Source organism: Panthera onca, chromosome B2 (assembly GCF_046562875.1).
Source record: "Panthera onca isolate mPanOnc1 chromosome B2, mPanOnc1 haplotype 2, whole genome shotgun sequence".
NCBI classification, from domain to species: Eukaryota; Metazoa; Chordata; class Mammalia; order Carnivora; family Felidae; genus Panthera; species Panthera onca.
Window position 1 is genome coordinate 28,420,647 of NC_138343.1, and position 19,374 is coordinate 28,440,020.

Here is a 19,374-nt window from a genome sequence, read left to right on the forward strand (position 1 = left end):
TTAACACAATGGGTAGCTTTTTAGAGAGAGACAATCATTTATTTTCATATTTTTAAAATTGTTAAGTTCTTAACACCAGCATATACATTGCTTTGGAAGGTTATAATAATATTTCATAAATCTCCTCCTCTAAGTTAGCATGTATTTTTCATATGCGTTCAATTTAATGTTATCTTTTTGAACCCTTACTGACCTGACATGTGGTTTGACCAGGAATTCTCTTTCTGTTCATCCCTAGGGACAGAAACTTTTTTCCTCCCTTTTCCTCCCAACATTACCACTTATTCCTTGAAGCAGTTGTTGTTTTATTTTTTGGTGGTGTGGGGGGGGGGGTATTATTTCATTTTCTCTATTCAAAAAAAGTAAGTCTCCAAGAAATACAGGTTCTTGTTTTTGTTTTTGTTTTTGTTTTTCTCAATTTGTTACGGTTGAGGCTGTGTGTTCCTTTTAGCATACTATCCTTGTGAAACCTGTGGTCAACCTAAAACAGGAAGCTTGATTTTGTTTTCATATTTTTTTTATTAACAGCAATATAGTTCTGATGGTGGAAAGTGTCCTGTGATTTTATTCTTATTATTCACAGCTTTGCCTTTAGAATTATATTGAGTAATTTAGATTTATGTCTTTTACAGGGTATTTTATTAGTAATGCTCCAGTCTGATGGGTTCTTGCCAGGAAATGTTTTTCCTATCAGGGTCAGAGTGGGAGTTGAGTTGATAGCATGTGACACTGGCTTGCTTTATTCTAAGTTTAATTTTCTGCTTTTTAGTCAGCATTCTGGCCCCACGTTTACATTGAAGAATTTTAGAAGTTAAAAATTGCCCTCACATTTCTAGTCATCATTGCTAGAACATTTCTAGCACCCAACCTCTTGACATTTGTTCATATAGTAGCATTGACAGGATCCTGGTTTTCACCAAGAGCAGAGACTGTTGAATTTCTTTTTTATTTTTAATTTTTTTTAATGTTTTTAGTATTTATTTTTGAGAGAGAGAGAGACAAAGTGCAAGCGAGGGAGGGGCAAAGAGATGGAGAGACACAGAAGACACAGAGACAACTGAGCCACCCAGGCGTCCTGAAACTGCTGAATTTCTTAAGTTCCTTATATCATCATTGGCCTAAGATTGTGCTTCTATTTTTAGTAACTATATACATGGCATGTATGTGTGTGTCTATCTCTCTCTATCTATCTATCTGTAGAAATAGAGAGAGAGAGAGAGAGAGAGAGAGAGAGAGAGAGAGAGATACGAGCTAGTCTTTTACAGGGTTGCAACTTAAAAATTCTTGACCTGAGCACAGTGATTATGAACTCAGGAACCAGAGAGCCCTTCCCTGCTTTCCGCCACTCACTTTGAAAGAACTATCCAGAGAGCAAGGAACAAGATGAGGCATACTGACTGAGGTGATCATAGTCATCAGAGACAGATGTCACACCCAGGTCTCCCTGTTGCTCTGACTGTAGCAGGTAAACAATCCAGGGGAACAACTCTGTGGTATGCCTTTCCTCTTAGAGGAAGAAAGCTTTTCTGGTCTTGAGCACAAAGTAGTTTATTTCACTTTCACTTATAATAGGTTCCTTGTATTTTCCTGGCTTACCTCCCAGATAAGACTTGTTTCCTTGCAATTAGTTGATTTCAACTAATTTCTGGATTATATTTGTTTACTCTTCAACAGATTTCTTAATTTTTCCACCAGAAAAATAGAATACGTGAACCTCTCCATATTCCAAAGTATATATAAATTGGCTCCTCAAAAGAAAAATAGTGTGCCTATTTAAAACTATAGCATATGACAGAATCAAAAACTAGTTATACATTTAGAATCTAAAACTGTCAATTCAGAAAGTTGGTTATAGTTCTTGGCTTTTAAATTCTCAACTTTTCTAAATCATCAGTAGCTTAGATGACATTATGGGAAAAGACTCTCCTTAACACTGTAACATTGTTACTGTTAACATCCATGATTTTACAATAGAGAATTTTCTCTGTTTTGGTATAAAAGGAATTCTCAATATTTGCAATTAATTCTAGAAGGCATTCTGAAATAATAGTCCACTCCAAGTAAAAATAATTTCTTTGGAATTAAAGTAAAGCAGCTTCTTGTTTTCACATTTTTTTTCTTGCAAAATAATGATAATTGAAAGTTCTTAATGAGCCCTGTGGGTACCTGGACCAGTCACATGCATTATCTCCTATAATCCTCACTACAAGCCTGCAAGATAGGTACTGTTCTTACACTTTTTAATGGGAGAGAAACCTGGGCTCCCAGTTTTCTTGCCGAAAGTCATAGCTTGTAGGTGACAAAACTGACTTCAGACTCCTGCACTATTAAATCTTGCACACACCTGCTATTGAGTGCCTACTTTTGAGTGAAGCAGTATTTGTTAATTCTTTACTGTCCTTAAATCTTGTATTTTGTCTAACCTTTAACTTGCTTTACAAAATCAGATTGTGATTTTTGTCAGACATTTCTCCCAGAAGTAATTTTTTAAGATCAAAATAGCCTACATAAGTTAACTTTTACCTTTGGAAGTAAAAGGTTACAATAGATATGTAGCTTCTATAAGCTTTAGTAAATATCTTCCTTTTGTCTTTTCTTTTTTGATCTGCTAATGTATGTGTGTACCAGGTAGGCAAGTGCGCACACACACACACACAAATAAAGAAACATGTATATAAAGAAACTGAAGGACAGTTTTAAATTCAGTTTTGAAGCAGACTGACCATCAGTTACAGAGAAACAATGAAAGAAAATGTTTAACTTTTTTTTTAACCTGAACGAAAATAGCCCTTATACCATTTGGTTCTCAAAGGAAGTAGACAGTGGTAGTGTTACTTTCTGTTTCTCCTTAGAAAACTCTAAGGCAGTAGTACAGTGCACAGTAATGCCGTCAAGGGAGGTGGGTAGCTTTTTTCCATTAAATGCCTTTTTTCCCTCCCTCTTCTTGATTTCAGGTGTCAGAAACTATTTAAAAGAAGCATTGGTGAATATAATTGCTGTGCACGCAGAGGTAAGCTGTCATTAGATGTTCTTAAGAAATATGGGTAACTGGAAAACAACACAAAGAGGCAAATTTGATGGTTTTTCTGGTAGTCTTTTTTCCCTTCAGAATATATCTTGGGTATAAATAAAAAACAACTCTAACACATGCACACACACGCATGTGCTTTTACTATGAGAGTTTTTTTTTTTCTGAAATTGTGTTTAAAACTAAATCCATTAATGTTCAAAAGGTAAGGAGAAGAGAGATTGTTTTTTCACCTTGGTTTGGAAGGAATGTTAAATCCCTTATCTTGCAAAATTCATTAACCTCTTTTTAACCAGAATACAAATAAGCTTTGGTGTCTTATTCACGTGGCAATGTATTCTTACATAGTGGCTGGGAATCCAGAAAACTAGACTTGTTAGATTGGCTGAAAGGGCAGGCTGAGGTTAGGAAGCAAGTGCATGGTTTCCTATCAGTGACTGACTTAGGTACATGTGGATGTTGATGCTTCTGGTTCATGCTAAAACTTGCCCTCACTTGAAGCATTATCATCTTAAGCTTTACATTAACATCCTTTGTTAACGTCCTTCTTAGAAGGACTCTTCTAAGGAACATCAAAAGAGGCACAGCTACCACCATTATCACCACTATGACTACCAATTCTATAATTTCACAATCCATTACTCACTGCTTTGCCAGTACTTTCAGAGTGGTTATGGCTCATACACAGATTGGTGACCAGATAAAATAAGGCCCACAAAGATGTTATCATTAGATAATTTCCACTGTTGCTTGAGTGCCTTTTAAGCTGCATGCATCTGATGTAGGTGTATTTAGTTTATACCACTGTCTTAATCAAAAAGTATCAGAGGTTGTCAAGATAAACTGGAAAACATGGATAATCAAGGCTAAAGCAAAAGAGTAACCAAAGGGAACAGAGAATGCTATCTTGTTCCTGAATTTGTCTCTAAGTTTGAAACAGCTAGAGCAGAAAGAGAAACGTAGTATGTTATGTTTTCATTTCTTAGTAAAGGAAAACATACACATTCTTCTATGGAAGTATTTTATATATGATTTAACTCCAGCAAGAATTTATCACATACATTTTTAATGATTTTATCATCAAAGATATACAAATGCTTTTTTGTTATGTTAGCTTCCAATAAAATTAGAGTATAAAATTAAATCATCAGTCAGTGAAAGCATTTCTGTGGTAGATGAACAGGTGGTAGTCAGAGGAATTGCAAAATATGTATGCCTTTTAGTGATGACAGTAATTCCTAAAGAGGCAGCTTTATTAATGTCCACTATAAGTAACCATGATTTGTATGAGGTTTTTCAAACCCCCTTCTAATTTATCTCAGTAACTGGAAGTAGAATTTCATTCATAATGTTTATTTACTATTTCTCACATGATCTTAACTTGACAAATTTATAAATCAGCATAGTAAAATGTTTCACCACATTTTCAAATATAATAGTTCTTATTCTGAAAATACCAAGATTCAAAGTTGAAAAATAATCTTTTTTGTCAAATGAAAGGAAATACATATGAAATTTGGCAAACAATAAAATTGGGGACTTTGTTGTCCAATATGCAGTAATGTGCCCAGTTGATACGGTGTTTGTTTGGATCTAAGAAGAGTCTGACTCCATATGTTTTTCTTTTAATTGTGGTAAAAAAACTGACACAATGTGTTTTTATTTTTATAATTTCATATTTCTAAATTTCTATAATTTTATTTCTATAATTTCTATAATATTTCCTTTTGTGAAAAGGGCAAGAGGAAGATGAAATCTTTGAAACTATTTTTAGTTTGTCAACATCAACAACACTTTTCAAAATTATATTTGCCTATATATTTTTAGAGGATTAGTTTTTGCCATTAATCACTTAGTACAATTGTATCTTCTGTCTGTATCTTCCTTTCATTCATAATTGTGATCCTTTAAAAATATGGCTTAGAAGGCCTGTGAGTTATTTTGTTTTGTGCATCTCTTTGTTTTTAACAAATTCAAGTCAGGAAATGTTCCTATAACACATCATTTGCTCTTACTTTAAACCCTTCCATCAGGTGTTCACTATTTCCAAAGAATTGGTACCTCGAGTTCTATCCAAGGTGGTGGAAGCAGTTTCTGAAGAGCTAAGTCGACTGATGCAGTGTGTTTCATCCTTCAGCAAAAATGGAGCATTACAGGTACCAAAATCATTCAGTTCCATGTTGAACTTTTATTTCATTTAAAACATATAAAATGTATTTGTAGTCATCATTCTTATATACAGACAGGTGTTTGTGAATCTACCAATTGGAGATCTACATCTTCTCTATTGCATAAGCCATACCATACCCATGCATTGTCTACAAATTTTAGAGTTTCTGTTTCTGTAGAGTAGAGCAAGATCTTAACAACTCTTATGAAATTTTCTGAATGCAGATTCCTTCTAAAGTTATGTGACTTTTTTTTTTTAGTTTGCAGCTGTCTTCACTACATCCAGTTTCACAGGAATTTTTAGCAACTTAACTTTTAATAAATCTTTTCAAACCATTCAATGCAGTTTTCATAGAAATGACAACAGTCTCTTCACACTCATAATCCATTGGTTTTATGTTGTAGTTATTTAAATTACATAGTTATAATAACAATTATAACTTCTATAAACCAAATACGTCTTGGTATGCATATAACCAAATTGACAATAGCAAAGGTGTTCATGCATAGGGAGAGTTATCTGCTACCTATGAACTGCAGTGATTTAGAGCATTGCAATTGCGCTTTTAAAGGGCACCTGTTGGGATGAGCACTGGGTGTTGTATGGAAACCAATTTGACAATAAATTTCATATTAAAAAATAAAAAAATAAAAATAAATAAGAAAATACAAAGGACTGGCAGTTTTGCTTCCAGTAGTGGCTGAGGAAGTTTCTGTCAACCAATTCCCTACAGATAATATAATCTTGAATAATGTTTAAGAATAAAAGGTGTAAAAACAAAAACCTGAAGATATTATAGAATGACCATTAGTGAGTGATTCTAGAAGAAATGGTACTTGGGGAATTTTTCACTTTTTACAAATTTTAGCCTACAGGCCAACAGATGCCTAAAACTTCACAAAACCTGCTATCTTTCTGGCTTGAAGAATAGGCTTCAGAGCAACCACAGTTACAGGAAAGTGAGGGTGGTATCCCAGAGAGCAGAAAACAAAAACCACAAATTTTGTATGTACACTGCCTAAATCACAGGTTGACCCCTGAACTACACATGCATGATTAAACTCTACTCCAACCAGCCCAGTTAGACTAGAAGAATTGAAGTAAGAATTGAAGTGCTTGCCCAAGAGCTGAGAGTTTTCATTTTGAGTCCAGATAAGTTAATTGCTTGCTAAAATGAATGAAACAAAGATCAGTCCTCTTCAGGGTCATGTAATAGAATCCAGAATCTCAAAAAAAAAAAAAAAAGAGAGAGAGAGAGGGAGAGAGAGAGGGAGCCAAACCATAAGAGACTCTTAAAAACTGAGAATAAACTGAGGGTTGATGGAGGGTGGGAGGGAGGGGAAAGTGGGTGATGGGCATTGAGGAGGGCACCTGTTGGGATGAACATTGGGTGTTGTATGGTAACCAATTTGACAATAAATTTCATATTAAAAAAAAAGAATCCAGAATCTCCAGTCACATTATTGACGGTGTCCAGGAAACAATCCAAATATACTTAAGGCACAAACAAGATAAAACAGGAAAATGTGACCCACTCTTAATAGAAAAGACAATCAACTGAGACCAATCTTGAGATAATGCAGTTGTTGGAATTCGAAGACAAGGACTTTAAAGCTGCCCTATTCAGTGATGTAAAGGTGACTATCCATACTCATAATGAATAGATAGATAGGAAATCTCAGCAGAAAAATAGAAACCCTAAAAAAGGAACTAAATGGAAATTCTGGAATGGAGAAATACAGAATATGATTTTTTTGAAGTCTTCTAGATGTGAATAACAGCAGAATAGACAAAAGAGAAAGTCAGTGAATTTGTAGATCAACAGAAATTACCAAATTTGAAGAACAGAGAAAAGAATCATTGGAAAAAAATGAATGCAACTTCAGAGACCGCTGGGACAATGTCAAAAGGTCTAGCATACATGTAATTCAATTTCCAGAAGAGTCAGAAATGGTTAATCAGTACATGAAAGGATGGTCAACATCATTGGTTATCAGAGAAATGAAAATTAACACTATAATAATATACCATTACATATCCACCATGATGAAGAAAATTAAAGACTTAAAAATAGCAAGTGTTGGCAAGACTGAAGAGAAATTAGAGATCGTACGAATTGTTGGGACGGTAAAATAGTACAGTGACAAGAAAAGCTCTTTCTTATAGCACTACTAGGAATTTATCCAGAGGATACAGGAGTGCTGATTCATAGGGGCACACGTACCCCAATGTTTTATAGCAGCGCTATCAACAATAGCCAAATTATGGAAAGAGCCCAAATGTCCATCAACTGATGAATGGATAAAGAAGATGTGGTTTATATATACAATGGAATACTACTTGGCAATGAGAAGGAATGAAATCTTGCCATTTGCAGTGATGTGGATGGAACTGGAGGGCATTATGTAATTGAAATAAATTAGAGAAAGACAGATACCATATGTTTTCACTCGTATGTGGAATTTTAGAAACTTAACAGAAGACCATGGGGGAAGGGAAGGGGATAAAATAGTTACAAACAGAGAGGGAGGGAGGCAAACCATAAGAGACTCTCAAATACAGAGAACAAACTGAGGGTTGGTGGTGGGGGGCACAGGAGAAGGAGAAAATGGGTGATGGGCTTTGAGGAGGGCACTTGTTGGGATAAGCACTGACGGTGTTGTATGTAAGCAATGAATCATGGGAATCTACTCCCGAAACCAAGAGCACACTGTATACACTGTATGTTAACTAACTTGGCAATAAATTATATTTAGAAAATAAACAAATATACATATGTATATCTATACATATGTATACATTTATATACATATATATAGATGTACATAGAAAAGAAAACCTCTTGCTTTAAAAAAAAAAAAAACTAACCAAGAGAGCTGAAAACATAATAGCCAAAAGCTGGAAACAGCCCAGGTATTCATCAATAGAATAAGCAAACTGTGATATGTTCATAAAACCAAATGCTATTCAGCATTAAAGAGGACAGAATTACTGGTACCACCTGGATAAATCTCGGGAGCATTCAGCTGAGTGAAGGAAGCCTTACACAAAAGCTCATATACTGTATGGGGTTCATTCACATGAAATTCTCAAATAGATAAAACTATCTATGGTGGAAAAAGTCTCAGGATAGTGCTTTCCTCTGGGTGGTTGAGATTAACTAGGGAAGGGCCTGTTGGCTAAATTCTCTCAAAACTAGCAGGGAAGGGTTAGGAAGAGGTACCAGATTTAGCTAGAGAACTTTTTTGATAAATACATGTCCAGGAGACTGCTGACCACCATGACTGTTCCAACTTCTAATATTCTAATACATCCTAGGAATTAGGCAGTCATTTCTATATTGGAAAAATTCAAGTGAGTCTAAACCCCCCATTTCCCCCTCTCCCATTGGGAATCCCTGTGTTAGACTGTTTTTCTATTAAGCAGATAATTCAGAAGGACTACAAGTTAACCTGTAATAATCACTTACATAAAGGGCCCATACCTCAATCTTCAGAACCTTCCTGAGAGCCAGTTTAAAGAGGAATGGGATGACAGTTTGGTAATTTTAGCTGATATTTTAACATGACATTTTCTGGTGTACAGTTCTATGTATATTTTATAAATAACCACAGCTTTTATAGTTCACATAATTCATAGATTAATTTAAAACACCTATCACTTTGAATACAATTTGGGCATGAAGATTAGTTTTAAAGTGATTTAATCCTGCAATATTCAACTAAAAGTCCTACCTTATTTTTACTTTTTGATACTCTCTTTGTAGATCTGTTTCAATATATAGAGTATCAACAATAGAGACAAACTGTCATGTGCATGCTTTCTAGTTACAAACTATTTTCTAGGCTTCTAAAGCACTGAAAAACGAAACCAAACAACTGCTTTCCAAGCAGAAAAAGTTTTACTGAATATACTGTGTCTTATATAAATCAGCATTTATCCTGATTATTTACAAAATTTCTCTTACCATTGTTTTATGTTTTATGTACTCCTGGAGAATAAGGACTGTCTCTTTTACTTTTTTTTTAAATTTTTTTTTTTTTCAGTTTATTTACAAGTTGGGGAGGAACAGAGAGAGGAAGAGGCAGAATCCCAAGCAGGCTTCACACTGTCAGTACAGAGCCTGACACAGGCAGGGCCCGAACTCACGAATCTTGAGATCTTGACCAAATCAAAAGTCCAATGCTTAACCAGCTGAGCCACCCAGGTGCCCCAGAGCTATCTCTTTTTAATAGTCTCCTGAACATTATACACACTGTGGATGCCTGAGTCAAAGGTAGAAGGTGTGTAATGTGGTTGTCATTCAGAGCCTCTTCAGGAGCTCTGAAAACAAGTGATCTGCACGTAAAGTCATTTCAAGATCGCAAAGAAGTTTAAGCTTTAGATTACCATGTTTTGTTTTGTTTTGTTTTCTTAAAAGTTTTATGCAAGATATGGGGCACCTGGGTGGCTCAGTCCGTTGAGCGTCTGACTTTAGCTCAGGCCATGATCTCACCGTTCGTGAGATCGAGCTCTGCGTTGGGCTCTGTGCTGACTGCTCAGAGCCTGGAGCCTGCTTCAGATTCTGTGTCTCCTTCCCTCTCTCTGCCTCTCCCCCACTCATGCTCTGTCTGTCTCTCCTTCAGAAATAAACAAACATTTTTAAAAATTTTTTTTAAGTTTTACGCAGATATAACTCATCTGCCACAAGGTAGATGAGTGTTGTGTTGTCTACAAGGTAAAAGTGCACACAGTTCAGTGATTTTTTTTTATTGTGTTCACAGAGTTGTACAGTCATCAACACACTCAACTTCAGAACATTGCACCCTAGAAGAAACCTTGAACCCATTAGCAGCTGCTTTCCACTGTCTTTCCAACCACCCTTCCCATCCACAGACAAGCAGCATTCTGGTTTCTTTCTCCGTGATTTTCTATCCCAATGAATTGCCTATTCAAAAAATTTCATACAAATGGAGTCACACAAATATGACTTTTGGTAACTGGCTGCCTTCATTTAGCATAATGTTTTCAAGGTGCACACATATTGCAGCATATACCAGTACATTTCTTTTGATGACTGGATAATATTCCATTGTATAAATATACCACATTTATCTGCTCATCATTTGATGGACATTTGGGTTATTTTCTACTTTTCACATAAACATATTTATGTGTTTTATTTTCTCTTGGGTATATACATAGGAGGGAAATTGCTAGGTCATATGGATACCCTATGTTTGATCTTTTGATGAATTGCTTGAGTGTCTTAAAATTATTTTTTTAAGTTTATTAATTTATTTTGTGAGAGAGGGGAAGAGCGTGAGCAGGGGAGGACCATAGAGAGATCCTAAGCAGTCTCCTTGCTGTCAGTGCGGAGCCCAACATGTTTTCCCGAACCATGAAATCATGACCTGAGCCAAAATCAAGATTCAGAAGCTTAACTGACTGAAACACCCAGGTGCCCCTGCCAGACTGTTTTTAAACTGGCTGTTCCATTTTACTTTCCTAACAGCAATGCATTAAAGATTCCAATTTCTCCACATCCTAACCAATACTTGTTACTACCTTATGTTACTGATTATAGACATCTTAGTGTATGTCAAGGGTATCTCATTATGTGGGTTGTTTTTTTACTTTCTTGATGCTATAGTTCACCGCACATAAGTTTTTAATTTTAAGTTTAATTTATAAATTTTTCTTTTGTTGCTTTTACCTTTCAAAAAAGTTTTTAATTCCAGTTAAATACAGTGTTATATTAGTTTCAGGTGTACAGTATAGTGATTCACCAATTCCATACATCACCCAGTGCTTATCATGACATGTGCACTTCTTAATACCCATCACCTATTTAACCCATTGCCCACCTTCTCCCCACTGGCAATCATCAGTTCTCTATACTTGAGTCTGTTTTTTTTATTTCTCTCTCCCTCTTTCCTTTGCTTCTTTGTTTTGTTTCTTAAATTCCACATATGAGTAAAATTATATGGTATTTGTCTTTCTCCAACTGAATTTATTTTGCTTTGCATAATACTCTAGCTATATCCATGTCATTGCAAATAGCAAGCTTTCATTCTTTTTTATGACTGAATAATATTCCATTGTATATATATACCACATCTTTTTAATCCATTCATCGATCAGTGGACATTTGGGCTTCTTCCATAATTTGGCTATTGTAAATAATTCCACAGTGAACACAGGGTGCACATATCTCTTTATTTCTGTTTTTGTATTCTTTTAGTTAATACCCAGTAGTGTAATTGCTGGATCATAGGGTAGTTCTATTTTTAACTTTTTGAAGAACCTCCATACTGTTTTCTACATTGGCTGCACCAGTTAGCATTCCCACCAACAGTGCACAAGGGTTCCTTTTTCTCCACATCCTTGCCAACACCTGTTGTTTCTTGTGTTGTTAATTTTAGCCATTCTGACAGATGTGAAGTGTTACCCCATTGTAGTTTTTGTTTCCACTTCCCCAGTGATCAGTGATATTGACCATCTTTTCATGTGCCTATTGGTCATATCTATGTTTTCTTTGGCAAAATGTCTGTTCATGTCTTCTGCCCATTTTTTAATTAGAGTATTTGTTTTTTAGATGTTGTATAATTTTTTAATATATTTTGGATACTAACCCTTTATCAGATATGTCTTTGCAAATATCTTCTCCTACTCCGTAAGGTTGCCTTTTAGTTTTGTTGATTGTTTCCTTCTCTCCAGAAACTTTTTATTTTGTAGTCCCAATAGTTTATTTTGCTTCTGTTTCCCTTACCTCAGGACATGTATGTACAAAATATGTACTATGGCCAATGTCAAAGAAGTTACAACCTGTGTTCTCTTCTAGGATGCTTTGATTTCAGGTGTCATATTTAGGTCTTTAATCCATTTTGAATGTATTTTTGTGTATGGTATAAGAAAGTGGTCCAGTTTCACTCTTTTGCATGTTGCTATCCAGTTTTCTGAACACTATTTGTGGAAGAGACTGTTCTTTTCACATTGGATATTCTTTCCTTTCCTGCTTTGTCGAAGATTAATTGACCATATGGTTGTGGGTTTATTTCAGAGTTTTCTATTCTTTTCTATTGATCAGTGTGTCTGTTTTTATACCAGTATCATACTGTTTGATCACGATGGCTTTAACAATTTCTTCCAGGCTGTACAATTTGTTGGCATAGAGTTTTTCATAATATTCCCTTATAATTGTACTTCTGTGTTGTTGGTTGTTATTTCTTCTCACTCATTTGTGATTTTTTTTCTGAGTCTTTTTTTTTTTTTTGATAAGTCTGGCTAGAGGTTTATCAATTTTATTGATTTTTTTTTTCCCAAAAGACCAGTTCCTGGTTTCATTGATCTGTTCTTTTTTTTTTTTTTTTTTAAGTTTCTATATCATTCTTCTCTAATCTTTATTAATTCCCATTTTCTGCCAGTTTTCAGTTTTGTTTGTTGTTCTTTTTCTAGCTCCTTTAGGTATATTTAGGCTATTTGAGATTTTTCTTGCTTCCTGAGGTAAGCCTGTATACTTCACTGTTAATGACTGCTTTTTCTGCATTCCACAGGTTTTGGCTTGTTGTGTTTTCATTTTAATTTTGTTATATGTACTTTATTATTTCTTCTTTGACCCTGGTTGACTCATTGTTTAATAGAATGTTATTTAACACCATATATTTGTGTTATTTCCAGATTTTTTTCTTGTAGTTGACTTATAGTTTCATACCATTGTGATCAGAAAAGATGCATCATATGACTTTGATCTTTATGAATTTGTCGAGGCTTGTTTTGTGGGCTAATATGTGATCTATTCTGGAGAATCTTCCATGTGCACTTGAGAAGAATGTGTACTCTGCTGTTTTAGGAGAGAATGTTCTGAATATATCTGTAAATCCATGTGGTCCAGTGTATCATTCAAAGCCATGGTTTCCTTGTTGATTTTCTATTTAGATAACCTACCCATTTGATGTAAATGAGATGTTAAAGTCTTCTACTATTACTGTATCATTATCAATTGTTCTTTTATTTTGTTATTAACTGTTATATGTATTTGGTTGCTTCCATATTGGGTGCATAAATATATAGAATTGTTACATCTTCTTGTTGGATTGTCTCCTCTATTATTATATACTATCCTTCTTTGTCCCTTGTTACAGTCTTTGTCTTAAAGTCTATTTTTGTCTGGTATAAGTATTGCTATGCTGACACTTTTTTTTGACATCCATATGAATGATAGATGTTTCTCCATCCTCTCACTTTCAATCTGCAGGTATCCTTAGGTCTAAAATGAGTCTCTCTAGTCTCCATAGACAGCAGGATCTTGTTTGTTTCGTTTTGTTTTGTTTCCATTCTGTCACCCAGTGTCTTCTGATTGGAGCATTTAGTCCATTTACATTCAGAGTAATCACTGATAGATATGTATTTATTGACATGTTATTTCATGTTTTGGGTTGTCTTCTGAAGATTTTCTCTGATCTTTCTTTCTTTCATGGTTTTCTGGTTTGCTTTAGTGATATCATTGGATTTCTTTCTCTTTATTCTTTGTAAATTTATTAGTGGTTTTTGATTTGTGGTTACCGTTGGGTTTGTGTGTAACATCTTGTGCATATAACAGTCTATGTTCAGTTGATGGTTGTTTAAGTTTGAACCCACTCTTTTCTCCTCCCCACATTTTAGGTATATGGTGTCATATGTCAAATGCTTTTATTTTATGAGTTCATTGACTGATTTTTTTTACAGAAATATTCCTTTTTGCCACTCTTATGTTTCCTATCTTCATACTGTAATTTTTGGTCTTTCCTTTCCACTCAGAGTCTCCTATTTCTTGCATTGCTGGTTTAGTGGTCACAAACTCTGGGAACCTCTATTTTTCTTCTGTTCTAAATGATAGCCTTTCTGGATGGAATATTGTTGGCTGCAGATTTTTCCCATTCAGCACTTTGAATATATCATGCCACTGCCTTCTGGCTTGCAGTGCTTCTGCTGAAAAATTCCCTGCTAGCTTTATGGAGTTTCCCTTGTATGTTACTGTCTTCTTTTGTCTTGATGCTTTAAATTTTTTTTCTTTATCACTGTATTTTGCCAATTTAATTACAATATATCTTGGTATGGGTCTGCTTTTGTTGAATTTGTTGGGGAATCTCTGGGCCTCCTGGATCTGGATATCTGTTTCCTTCCCTAGATTAGGGAAGTTTTCAACTACTATTTCTTTAAATAAATTTTCTGTCCCCTTTTTTCTCTCTCTTCTTCTTCTTGATTTCCTATAATACAAATGTTATTATGTTTGATGGAGTTACTGAGTTTCCTAAGTCTATTCTTATTTTGCATACTTCTTTTTCTCTTTTTGTTTACCTTGATTACTTTTCATTACTCCGTCTTCTAGGTCATTAATTCATTCCTCTGCTTCTTCCAGCCTGCTATTCATTCCATCTAGCATGTTTCTAATCTCATTTATTGCAATCTTCATCTCTTATTGGTTCTTTTTTTATCTTCATTTTAAGGGTCTCACTGATGCCTTCCATTTTTCTCAAGTCCAGGGAGTATCTTTATGATCATTGCTTTAAATACTCCATCAGGAATGTTACTTATGTTTTGCTGTGGCCTTGTCCTATTCTTTCATGAGACAAATTTCTGTCTTTTAATTTTTCCTAAGTCTCTGTGCCTTTTTCTGTTAGGAAAATCAGCTATGTCTCCTGTTCTTGAGAGTAATGGCCTTACCTGGAAGAGGTCAGTGCTCCGCTGTGTAGTGTCTCCTGTTTTCTAGGGCCTGGTGCTTCCAGGAGTGTCTCCAGTGTGTGCTGCGTGTGCTCTGCTATTTTGTTCTGGCCACTTTATCTTTCAGGCCAGTTGTTTCAAGTGGTTCTTTGCCTGTTGTGGGCAATGTGTGGCCCCTGGTCTGCATGTGGCACATTTTAACTAGGTGTGCTCTGGTCTGCTTATAATATGACACCTGTCACCATCACTGCCAGAACTGAGGCTGTGAAAAACTCCTGATTGGAGAGACATTGTGTTGGCAGGTGTTGGGGCCAGTGTTCTGGGGGAGGGGACCTACCATGCCATCACTGAGCTAAGTGTGACTGGGAAGGGCAGTTCCACAGGAGCTTGGGGGACAGGGCTTGATGAAGCAAGTTAGGTAGTGAGTGTGGTGCTGTGCTGGTTCCCACAGGTGGTCCTGTGCTTATGCTGACGGACAAGGGCGGGAAATCGTGCCTGCCAGTTCCTTTGTTCCCTTGAGCGGGTCTCTTTGTGAACACTGTCTCCTGGGACACGCTTCATGATGAGCAAATAGCCTCCCCACTGTGTGCCCCAGGTGCTTTTCAGATCACTGTTTCCATGCTGTATCAAGGTTGTTTCCTTCCTTCTCTCCAAGAGCAGCACAGTGCCCTGTGGACTCTGTCCCAGCCAAGTCCATTGTTTAAAACTCTAGACTTTCCACCCTGTTGGTTGCAAGAACTTACAATATTCGGCCCCTCTCACTTTCTTTTCCAATTGCAATGGGGATTTATTTTCCTTATGTCTATCTCTTGTCCTTCTCTGTGACTGTGGCTCCCTCCCCACTGCAGCTGCCGTGATATGTCTTCAACACCGCATCTTTGCACTTCCTGCCCTTTTGCATGTGGCCTTTTCTCTACCTTTAATTGTGGAGTTTTTTCCGTCAGTCTTTAGGTCAGTTTCTGGGGTATTTAAGATGATTTGGTAGTTATCTAACTGTATTCATGTGATAAGGTGAGCCTAGAGTCTTCATACACTGCTACCATCTCCCAACTCCTGCTGACCTTTTACAAAACTTAGGCTGTAAGCTTTGCCTATTCCAAGAGCTCACAAAATTTGGGCCCTCTCACTCTCCAAGCCAATTGCTATGGGAATTTATTTTCCTTGTGCACTCTCCTATGTGCTAGTCTGTCTCTTATCCTTCTCTGTGACCATGGTGGCCACAATCTGTTTCTCTTTCAAACCACATCTGCATACTTCCTATCTTCTTCAATGTGGCCTCTTCTCTACCTTTATTTTTAGAGTTTGTCCTGCCAGTCTTCAGGTCAATTTCTGGGGTATGTAGGATAATTTGATAGTTATCTAGTTGTATTCGTAGGATGAGGTGAGCCCAGGGTACTCTTACTCCACTGCCATCTTCCCCTCCTTCGTTGCTTACACTTTTGATAGCGTTTCTAAGAAGGCTTGCCTAGCCTAACATTACAAAGATTGACTCCTGCTCTCTTCTATGTGTTTCAGAATTTTATCCCTTCCATTATGTCTGTGATCCATTTTGAGTTCATCTTTGTGTTAAGAAAGGGATCCAGGTTCAATCGTTTGCATGTGGCTATCCAGTTTTCCCAGCACTATTTGTTGAAGAATGTGTTCCTTCCCCTATTGAATGGTCTCAGCACCCTTGTCAGAATCCATTGACATAAATGTTAAGGGTTTTTTTCTGGACACTCCTAGTCTACTGATCTGTATTTCTGCCCATATAACAGTGCCACACTATCTTAAATATTGTAGGTTTATAGTAAGTTTTGATATCAGAAAGTGTTTCTCTACTTGTGTATTCTTTTTTCAAAATGGTTTTGTCTGTTTTGGATCAGCCTGTCAGTTTCTGTAAAAGAAACAACCACCAAACAAACAAAAGCCAGCTGTGATTTTAATAGACATTGCATTGAATCTGCAGAGCTGTATCTTAGTTTTTGAGATTAAAGTCAGTGTGCCTGAAAGAGCATAGGTGTAAGAAAGTAAACCGATCCACTTCCTTAAATCTGTGGTGTGGGGTTATAATCCAGGGATAGTGTTTCAAGTTTTGCTTCCTCTCAACAAGCAGACTAAAGGAAAAATTACTAGTTAGGTAGAAAATACAGATTGTGGGAAAACACCTGGACAGGTTGAACTTTTTATAATAAGGTATCTGGCTCTCTGCCTTCACACAGGCATACTTGACTCTAACTTAATTTTCAGTAAAATAATATTTTATCATACCTGATTTCTGTGGAGTGTTTTAGAAAATCTGTTCATAACTAACAGTCACCATGGCGGGTGGGGGGTAAAACTACATGGCAGTAGTCTTCTGTCAACCCTGTCCCTGCAGTAATAAGCAGTCTAGAGACTGTCCCCACATCACTTGTTTCAATTTAATAATTGATGCAGTTCTATATTGTCACTTGTCCTTTTCTCATCTTCAGGCACGGCTTGAAATCTGTGCTTTGAGGGATACTGTGGCTGTTCACCTGACACCTGAAAGCAAGTGAGATGCTTAACATTCTTGTTATGAGTGCTTCACTAAAAATAAAGCTTATCTTTGTAAAGATAACTGATCAGAGTGAGTGCTCATGATCGTGATGTGATAAGGTTTATATTTGATTAATTTTTACCTAAAAAGCATAATAAGCCAATGACTCCTAATACTGGTTCTTTGTAGCATAATATAAAAGAAAAAATATGTAGTATGATTTTATGTTTTTATTCACTAAGATAAATCTCAGTCTCATAAATGATATAGCAGAGCATTATATACTTCTTTTTAAAATGAGAAAATGAGAATTGAGTCTTACTCTATTCATAGCAGACTCTGAGGGACAATTTAAAGATTGTAAATATCAGCATAAGAGGAAGCCTTGTGGTTTCTCTGAAAATTTTTGTAGTGGAAATTTGATGATAATTTTTAGCTGTTTTGAATGAAAGTCAGGATTTCCTATCATCGAAGTATCAGTAGGTGAACTGAAACATCAGTAACTACTTGCCTATACAAAATTGTTTATTTCATTGGCAATATTACTTAGGAAAAACTGGGTTATATTGTTAATATGCCTGAGAATACAAGTAGTATACAAATAAAATATTTAAGGACATTTAAAAAGTTTTTTCCTAATGAATTGAACTTAGCTTCTTATTCTTATTCATGATGCCTGACCAGAAGACATTTCTGGATGGTTCCCATGTTATTTAATGACTCCTTTTCCCAACCATCATTTTTCTACACAAAGTGTTAAGTAATAGATGATAGAGGGCACTCAGTCCAAATTTGATGTGGGTGCATGCTTTGTGTAAGTACCTAGATATTTATTCCTACTAATTTAACCTTTTAGTGCCTAACTGCCTCATCTATAAAAGAAAGATAATAAATACTTTCTAGGCAAAGTTTTAGGGGAATTAAATGAAAAAATATGCCAAGTTACCTTCTAAACTATTGGTGCATTACAAATAATTAATGGTATCCTCTTCATCATCATCATTATTGTCATAATGTAAAAATAAAGAAATAATAGCATTACATTTTTTTGATTGAGAAAAGGTTTACAGGAAACAAGGTGATAACAGCAGACCCTCCTCTCTACATCAGGGAAGAGGAAAGTCATTTTGGAAAGGGAGCTAAGTGTCCCCACAAGCTGTAACCCATCCCTTGCCTTAACCAAGAACAACTGAAGCTTCCCAATACCAGTTTTTATAATCTGTTAGGACTTTGTAGTCTATTTGTTACTGTGATATTTGCCCCAAATAGGAGAAACATTGCTCAAAAGTATATTTACTGGTACAATGATGAGGATCTGTTTTTATAATAACAAAATAAAAAACCACCGTAAAGTCAAGAAAAATTAATTTCTTTACCCATGGTCAACAAGCTATAAAAGAAGAAGAGATAAGAAGTTAAAAATTATTACTTAGTGACAAGTACAAGTTACTACCAAATAATTTCCCCTAAAATGCTTTTTATTTGATGCAGAAATTTTTTGGTACTTTCTCTTTTAAATAGTTAAGCTTACCAAATTGATGTTTTTTTAATTTGTACTTTTTATGTTTTTTATGAAAAGAAGTGATGTTGAATTAAAATCAATCAGTCAATCTCTACTTATTCTACAAATTTTAAATATAATAATAACTAAATGTCAGAGACCATATTTAGTTATTGTAAGAGATTGGCTGTTAATCAGGCCCTGTACATGTCAATACTGTAAATGTCCCCATTTGTATAATCTGTCACAAGACCATCCCTATTTCTACTTAGTTTCCTTCCTTTCTTACCAGTTGCTTAACACTTCAGTTTTGTTTTGAAAAGACTTTTTAAAAATTAAACATGTCCACATTAAGCCCTCATTAAAGTAGCATCTTTTGTAAAAATCAGTCTCTTTTAGCTTTTCTGTTTCATTTCATAGTTGAGTTTTTGACCCTACTCCTACAAGGCCTCTGTGTGGGAACTATACCCTGTACCCTCAACTTTTACTTTTAC

General features: G+C 35.6%; 1 protein-coding gene across 4 annotated transcripts in view; it reads left to right on the forward strand.

Moving 5' to 3' along the window:
* The window catches only part of EXOC2 (exocyst complex component 2), a 283,103-nt gene that overhangs the window by 261,228 nt on the left and 2,501 nt on the right, over positions 1–19,374 (forward strand). For all 4 annotated transcript variants that reach the window (XM_060614965.2, XM_060614961.2, XM_060614962.2 and 1 more), the window contains 3 exons: positions 2,955–3,010; positions 5,062–5,184; positions 17,333–17,394. In XM_060614965.2, the coding sequence (XP_060470948.1) occupies positions 2,955–3,010; positions 5,062–5,184; positions 17,333–17,394 (241 nt within the window). The remainder of the gene's footprint in view (positions 1–2,954; positions 3,011–5,061; positions 5,185–17,332; positions 17,395–19,374) is intronic.